At 52.3% G+C, this 7923-nt stretch overlaps 1 protein-coding gene across 1 annotated transcript; it reads right to left on the bottom strand.

The window, feature by feature from the left end:
- Positions 1 to 591: 591 nt before the first annotated feature.
- Positions 592 to 6674, bottom strand: CDK5 (cyclin dependent kinase 5). The gene is made up of 10 exons (XM_087919140.1): positions 6549 to 6674; positions 5957 to 6045; positions 5624 to 5691; positions 4939 to 4999; positions 4544 to 4600; positions 4108 to 4203; positions 3562 to 3636; positions 1216 to 1312; positions 1021 to 1090; positions 592 to 907 (listed from the first exon to the last, which is right to left on the bottom strand). Exons 1-10 carry the CDS (start codon positions 6583 to 6585, stop codon positions 607 to 609), a joined length of 951 nt encoding a protein of 316 aa, XP_087775266.1. The 5' UTR covers positions 6586 to 6674; the 3' UTR covers positions 592 to 606.
- Between the last annotated feature and the right edge of the window lie 1249 nt (positions 6675 to 7923).

Genomic DNA, 7923 nt, shown 5'->3' with positions numbered 1-7923 from the left:
CTCTCTTTCCTTCCTTCTTTCCCTCCTTGTCTTTCTTTCCTTCCTTCCTGTCTCTCTCCTTCCTTCCTTCCTTCCTTCCTTCCTTCCTTCCTTCCTCCTTGTCTCTCTCTTTTCCTTCCTTCCTGTCTCTCTCTTTCCTTCCTTCCTTCCTTCCCTTCCTTCCTTCCTCCTTGTCTTTTCCTTCCTTCCTTCCTGTCTCTCTCTCTCTTTTTCCTTCCTTCCTTCCCGTCTCTCTTTCCTTCCTTCTTTTTTCCCTTCCTTTCTGTCTCTCCTTCCTTCCTCCTCTCTCTTTTCCTTCCTTCCTTCCTGTCTCTCTCTCTTTCCTTCCTCCCTCCCTCCTTGTCTCTCTCTTTTCTTCCTTCCTTCCTGTCTCTCTCTTTCCTTCCTTCCTTCCTGTCTCTCTCCCTCTGTCTTTCCTTCTTTCCTTCCTTCCTTCCTTCCTGTCCTCTCTCTCTTTCCTTCCTTCCTTCCTTCCTTCCTGTCTCTCTCTTTCGTTCGTTCGTTCCTTCCTTCCTGTCTCTCTCTCTCTTTCCTTCCTTCTTTCTCTTCCTTTCTGTCTCTTTCCTTCCTTCCTTCCTCCTGGTCTCTCTTTTTCCTTCCTTCCTGTCACTCTCTCTCTTTTTTCCTTCCTTCCTTCCTTCCTTTGAGCGAGGCATGCTCAGAAATGCGTTTTCGGCTTCCGAACAGCTGAACTGCCCCCTCCCTTTCTTTAAAAAAAAAAACAAAGACCACGGGAAGCTTTTTTTTGAGGAATCGACACCTCGCTCGGAAATGCACTTCGGCTTCCAAATGGCTGAACTGCCCCCTTCTAAAAAAAAAAATAAAGACCGCGGAAAGACCACCGACCTTGTAATCGGGGAGTTTGGTCATCCCGGGCCACTGTTCCTCGGCGGGGGTCCCCAGCAGCGTGGAGGCGTCAAGGATCGGAGGGGGAGAGAGTTCGCTCGTCGCGAGAACCTTCCTCCTCCTCCTCCTCCCAAGTTGCCCCCCCCGTCCCCATCACCGCAGCGCAAAGGATATCGGAAGATACGTTTGAGTTGGTCGTCCACGTCGTTGCCCGGGAAAAGCGGCCGGCCGGCGTTGGCTAACTCTGGAGAGGGAAACGAGGACGAGGACGAGGGAGGGGGGAGTGAGGCGTCGGATCCCCCCCATGCCCGTCCCCGTCCGACAACGGGACCCCCTCCGCTTACGGCGCCCCTCGGCGTGCGGCCTCACCGGCGAAAATGCAGCCGGCCGACCACATGTCGATGGAGGTGGAGTAGAGCTTCGCGCCGAAGAGGACGTCGGGGGGGCGGTACCAGAGGGTCACGACCTGTGCGGGAGGGGGTTGGGGAGGGGGGAAGGGGGTAACAATTAAACGGGGGGGTTCGGAAGTGGGGGAGGGGGGAGGAAAGGAAAGTCAGGTCCCGTCCCCAACGATTCCGCCGAGACGATGGAGAAGTGGGGGTGGGTGGGGATGGATGACCTCGGCAGGTCCCCGCCGAGGATTAGTTCTTCAGGCGAAAGGGTCAGAGGGGGCGGTGGGCTGGATGTCCTACGGGGGTCCCTTTCAGGGTTCTGTCCTTCGGTAAGGGTCTGTTTGGAGGAGGGGTGGGTTGGGATGGATGACCTCCGAGGTCCCTTCCAAGTCCATTTTTTTTTTTAAAAAAAAAATTGTTTCTTTGGACAACAAACCTTGACAAATATACAAAGGTAAAGCAACAAATAAAACCATCTTTCCATTATATACAGTGTGTCCGTTGCTGTTCGTTTAAGCTTATTATGTTTATTATTATTGTTGTTACAATTAGGATTAGGATTATGATTATGTTGATGATGATATTATCATTATCATTACGTATCGTTATCGTTATCGATCTTCGGGGAGATTCACAGCCTTTGGGGCAGGTTGGTAGCTGAAAAGCTCGTCCTATTATTATTGTTGCTGTTTTATAGTTTTGTTGTTTTGTTTATTATTTTTATTATTATTCTTGTTGTTGTGGTTGTGTTGTGGTTGCAATGTTTATTATTGTTATGTTCATGGTTATTGTTTATTGTGGTTATTATGTTGTTTATTATTATGCTTATGGTTATTGTGCTTATGTTCATTATTACTATTGTTATTATTATGCTTATTATTATTATTGTTGCTGTTTATATTTATGGTTCTTATGTTTATGATTATTATGTTTATATTTATGTTTATTATTTATTATTATGGTTATTATGTTTATGATTATGTTTATGATTGTTATGTTTATGTTTATTATGGCTATTACTGCTACATTTAATATGTTTATTATGCTTATGTTTATTATGCTTATGATGTTTATTATGTTTTTGTTTATTACGGTTATGTTTATTATGTTTTTGTTTATTAATATTATTATGGTTATTATTATGGATATTGTTTGTGTTTATTATGGTTATTATTATGGTTATTATGTTTATTATTATGGTTAGTATGATTAGGTCATGACATTTGTGTTAATTATGTTTATTATGCTGTTTATTATTATGGCTATTATGCTTATTATACTTATTGTGCTTATGTTTATTATTATTGTTGTTACGGTTATTATGTTTATGATTACTATGTTTATGTTTATTGTTTATTATGGTTTGTTTATGTTTATTATTATTATTGTTTATTATGCTTATGTTTATTAAGTTTATTATGTTTATTATGTTTATTATTATTGTTATTATGCTTATGCTTATTATGCTTATGTTTATTATTGTTATTATGCTTATGATGTTTATTATGCTTATGTTTATTATGGTTATTATTATGGTTATTATTTTATTATTCTGGTTACTATTATTGTTATTATTACATTTATTATATTTATGTTTATTGCTTATTATGTTTATTATGCTTATTGTGCTTATTATGTCCTTATTAGACTGTAATTATAAATTCACATCATCCTTTTCAAACAAAAACTTAACTTTTACAAGATCTAATTTATGTTATCGTATAATCATTAGATTCAACAATAACATATAATTACCTGATTTTATCTTTACTCTTATATGATCTATTCTGCTGTATTTTATTTCCCTTGGTCCCTTGCAACTCTTGTCATTCAGTAAGGGTCTCCCTGTTTGAGGAGGGGGGTGGGCTAGATGACCTACGGGGGGTCCCCTTTCCAACTCTGTCCTTCTGGAAGGCTCTCCTGTTTTGAGCAAGAGCGGGAGTCCGAGGTCCCTCCAAGTATGTTTATTCGGTCAGGGTCTCCCGTTTGAGCCACGGGGGTTGGACTGGATGACCTCCACGGCCCCTTTCCGACTCTGATTCGGGAAGGCTCTCCCGCGTGAGCCGAGGGGTTCGACTAGATGACCTCCCAGGTCCCTTCCCGCTCTGGGATTCCGATCGATGAACTATCCCGTCTCGCGCAACCCCTCCCTGCCCAAACCCCGTTTCCGTTTGGCGAGCCAGTCAGGAGGTCCCAGCCAAGCCACCCTCGTCTCCTTGGAAAGGGGGTTGCGCGAGGGTGTGGGGGTGGGTGGGAGGGGCTTATCCCTCGCGGGTGCAATGGGGTGCCCGTCCCCGGGAGGGGGGGTCTTCTCCGTGCTCACCTCCGCCGAATAGCAGCGCACCGGGATGCCGAAGGCTCGCGCCAGTCCGAAGTCCGCCAGCTTCAGCTCCCCGTTCTAGACACCGAGGCAAGAGAGTCGGTTAGGAACGAGAGAAGGGCGCGGGGGAGGCACACCATTGACAACATCCCCCCTCCTCAAAAAATGCCAACCAATCCAGCTCACCGTTGGCGGCGGGCCAGCCCGTCCCCCCCAATCCCCAAACGGCCAAGGATTCCGCTGAACGAGAATAACCTCGGCACAAAAGCTCAATTTTGTCCAAACTTTGGGGGGTCCTACCAGGAAGAGGGGGTGGTGGGAAGCCGGGAGGACTTTTGTGGGGCACGATTCCAGATTTTGGGGTCAAATCTGCCGCCCCCGCCCCCGTGCACCCGCAACTCCCGGGCATCCGCGCGACGTTTGGACAAATGCCGGCCGTACGAGCATCCGGAAAGGCGGGAGGTGAGCGCTCACCGTTTCCTCCGTCCCATGATGAGGAGCAAGAGCGGTTGTCGGAGGGAAGACCCCCCCCACTCCCGTTCGACTCACCCGGTTGATGAGGAGGTTCTGCGGTTTGAGGTCCCGGTGGAGAACGTTCCGGCTGTGACAGAATCCGAGACCCTTCAACAGCTGGTACATGAAGGACTGCGGGGGAAAAGGCGACGGGGCAGAGGCGGGGGCGGTGCGCCCGTCAGCCAGAAGGATAACGGGCAGCTGGGAGTCCCAAAGCCCACCCTCCCCGCCTAAAACAGTGGACGTCAGCTGGTTCGCACTGCTGAAGAGAACCGGTTGTCCAGACAATTCGTCAGATCTGACCCCCCAGTTCTGACTCAGTCCGTCCTGTGCTTTTGTCTTTCTCAGCCCAGCTGACTGGTGCAGTATGGCAGATCGCTGCGCCCTCCGCTCTGCGGAGAAGGTCACTTCCCAGGCTGAAAACGGGTTTTTCGAACGCCGCAAAAACTGGTTGAATTCCCCACCGTCTTACCTTCACAATCTCGGGGTCCAAATCGCCGTTGCAGCTGTCAAAGTACTTCTTCAGGTCCTGCAGGGGTGCCTAGAGTTAAGCGGAGGGGAGGGAGGAGGAAGAGCAGCCCGTCCCATCCCGTCTTCTAAGCGGGGGATATGGGGAGAGCTTCCATTTCAAAGGGGGAGGCGGCGGTCGCAAAGGGGAACCCCCCTTCCCCAAGTGACGGGAAACAAGGAAGTCGGACAATTGAGGTCGCGTCGCTTTGGAGCGAAAGGAAACGTCGAGTTACGACGGTTGGCTCGGCGAGCGTTGAACAGGCCGACGGCGTTGGAAGAGCCAACGGAGGAGATTCGCATCCGGGGCGGAGGGAGGTTTGGGGAGAGAGGGGTTCCTTCTTCCGCCCATCGCCTTACTTGGTCGCAGAATTCAAACACCAACGTTAGCTTCTTGTCGCTGTGCAGGACGTCGTGCAAGCTGGAAGGGGAGAGGGAGGGGGAGTCTGGGTGTGGGTCTTCGCACATTATCCCCTTATCCCTGCCCTACTTAACACGGGATTCTGACAAAGGGGGGGTCCCGGAATATGGGACTCAAACGAAATGGGGATCCCGGAATATGGGATTCAAACAGAATGGGGATCCCGGAATATGGGACCCAAACGAAATGAGGATCCCGGAATAAGGGACACAGACGAAATGGGGATCCCGGAATAAGGGACTCAGAAGAAATGGGGTTCCTGGAATAGGGGACTCAGACGAAACGGGGATCCCGGAATAAGGGTCTCAGATGAAATGGGGTTGCGGGAATAAGGGACTCAAAGGAAACGGGGTTCCCAGAATACGGGACTCAAAGGAAACGGGGTTCCGGGAATACGGGACTGAAACGAAACGGGGTTACCGGAATACGGGACTCCAACAAAACGGGGATCCCGGAATACGGGACTCAAATGAAATGGGGTTCCTGGAATACGGGACTCAAACGAAACAGGGTTCCTGGAATAAGGGACTCCAACCAAGCGGGCGGGGTCCCGATCCTCCTAGAGGTGACCCCTAAGCCCCACCCCCACCCCCCTTGAAGCCCCCTCCCCCTCCCGTAACTCACCGCACAATGTTCTTGTGTTTGAGTTCCTTCAGCAGGCAGATCTCCCGCAGGGCGGAGCTGGGAACCCCCTAAAAATACAGCACGGAGGGGGGGGTGAAACCCCCTCCCTCCTTTGAGGGGCAAGACCCCCTCCCCCCCCCCCCCTCAAGACCCTCGGTGGGGGAGGGTGCAAGGAGACGGGGTTGGAAGGGGGAACGCGGGTCTCCTCGATGCGTCCTGGAGGGAAGGAGGGGGCGTTTGAGTGGGAGGGCGAAGGGGTTCCTGGGAGGTCATCTAGTCCAGGCGGGGGCGGGAGAAGGGCCCCCACCCCCACCAGCCCCCCCCCCGCCTTGCCTCGTCGTCGTCGTCCAGCCGCACCCGTTTGAGCGCGACGATTTCGTGGGTCTCCCGGTTCTTGGCTTTGAAGACGGTGCCATACGTGCCTGTTTGGGTGGAAGGGAAAAGGGGTTGGAGAGGGATGGATCGCCCCTCCCCAAAAGACCCCTCCCCTCCATTCTCTCCTCCCCTCCTCTTGGGCCCAAGGGGAGGGGTCTCCATCTGTTAGGCCCCTCCCGCCAAAGCCCTCCCCTCCATTCTCCCCCTCCCCCATGGGCCCAAGGGGAGGGGTCTCTCGTCTATTAGACCCCCTCCCCTAAAGCCCCCCTCCCCTCCCTTCTCTCCTAGCTACAGAAGAGGGGAGGAGGGGGGCTCCCCTAAGGCTGTCCAACCCACCCCCATCCTCCCCAACACCCTCCTCCCCCCGCCCTTGGACCCAATGGGAAAGGATCTACGTCCATTAGGACCCTAACCCAAAGCCCCCTCCCCTCCCTTCTCTCCTAGCTACAGAAGAGTGGGAGGAGGGTGTCCCTAAGGCTGTCCATCCCACCCCCTTCCTCCTCGCCAACCCTCCTGCCCCCGCGCTCCCCCGCCTTGGGCGGAGCCCCACCCTCTCCGATCTTCTCCAGTTTCTCGTATTTCTGCATGGCGCGACCCCAGCCCCAATAGCCGCCCGCCGCTCGCCCTCCTCTTCCTCCTCCTCCTCTTCCTCCCTCCCTCCTGCGCAAGCTCCCCCCACCGAGCCGGGACTACAATTTCCGGCGTGCCTCGCTTCTTTGGCTCGATCGCAGTCGCAGAAGGCGCTTCCGGGAAGGAAAGTGGAGAGTGAGGGAGGAAGAGATAGAATGAGAGAGAAAGACTACGGCTCCCGGCGTGCCTCGCTTCTCTGGCTCGGGCGCAGTCGCAGAAGACGCTTCCGGGAAGGAAAGTGGAGAGGGAGGGGGAGAGAGAGAGAGAGAGACAGAGAGAGAGAGAGAGAGAGAGAGAGAGAGAGAAGAGCTAAAGACTACAGCTCCCGGCAGGAACTCGCTTCTTTGGCTCGCTCGGCCGGGCGCAGTCGCAGAACACGCTTCCGGGAAGGAAAGTGGCGAGGGAGGGAGAGAGAGAGACAGAGGAGAAAAGACTACGGCTCCCGGCAGGCCTCGCGCGGGCCAAGGCTCGGTCTAAGCGTGCAGGGGGAGGGAAAGAGGGGGTGGGAGCGCCGCGCAGACTCAGAAGCGTCTCTTCAAAAAAAAAAAAAAAAAGGCTGCGGAATTGGGAGCACGGAGAGGTCGTCTAGTCTCACACAAACACACCCAGGACGGGATGAAAAAAGTCGGAAGGGGCTTTTCACGACGGGGGGTTCCCTCGGAGGGCATCTAGTCCAACCCCCTGCTCAAGAAGGACTTCCTGACAGAATCATAGAGCGACAGGGTTGGAAGGGATCTCGGAGGGCATCTAGTCCAACCCCTGGACAAGAAGAAGATCCTTAGAGAATCATAGTGTCACAGGGTTGGAAAGGGACCTCGGAGGGCATCTAGTCCAACCCCTAGACAAGAAGAAGAGAATCATAGAAAGGACAGAGTGGGAAGGGACCTCGGAGGGCATCTAGTCCAACCCCTAGACAAGAAGAAGAGAATCATAGAAAGGACAGAGTGGGAAGGGATCTCGGAGGGCATCTAGTCCAACCGCTGGTCAAGAAGGAGATCCTTAGAGGATCATAGAAGGACAAGAGTGGGAAGGGACCTCGGAGGGCATCTAGTCCAACCAACACTTCAAGCAGGCGATCCTGACACAATCATACCAGGACAGAGTTCAGAAGGGACCTCGGAGGGTCATCTAGCCCTGCTCCAACCCGGAGACCCCTGACAGAATGCTAGAAGGGGCAGAGGGGGGAGGAAGGGACATCTGAAGGCATCTAGTCTGACCCCCTCGTCAAGCCGAAGCCGCTCGGTCCCGCAGAGAGAGAGACACAAATTGGAAAAGTGGGGGTCGTAAGTTGAGGA

This window comes from Pseudonaja textilis, unplaced genomic scaffold, assembly GCF_049901715.1.
Source record: "Pseudonaja textilis isolate UNSWEBS1 unplaced genomic scaffold, rPseTex1.2 PTEXSCF27, whole genome shotgun sequence".
Classification (NCBI taxonomy): Eukaryota; Metazoa; Chordata; class Lepidosauria; order Squamata; family Elapidae; genus Pseudonaja; species Pseudonaja textilis.
This window is presented reverse-complemented; position numbering and strand designations above follow the sequence as displayed.

What these genes read in the sequence shown, in the direction of transcription:
- CDK5 (XM_087919140.1), bottom strand. Translation starts at nt 6,585, where the DNA reads ATGCAGAAATACGAGAAACTGGAGAAGATCGGAGAGG. An exon ending in TGTTTGAATTCTGCGACCAA is followed by an intron (nt 4,601 to 4,938) that starts GTAAGGCGATGG and finishes GCACCCCTGCAG; the next exon opens with GACCTGAAGAAGTACTTTGA. An exon ending in GGCCGGCTGCATTTTCGCCG is followed by an intron (nt 1,091 to 1,215) that starts GTGAGGCCGCAC and finishes TTCCCTCTCCAG; the next exon opens with AGTTAGCCAACGCCGGCCGG.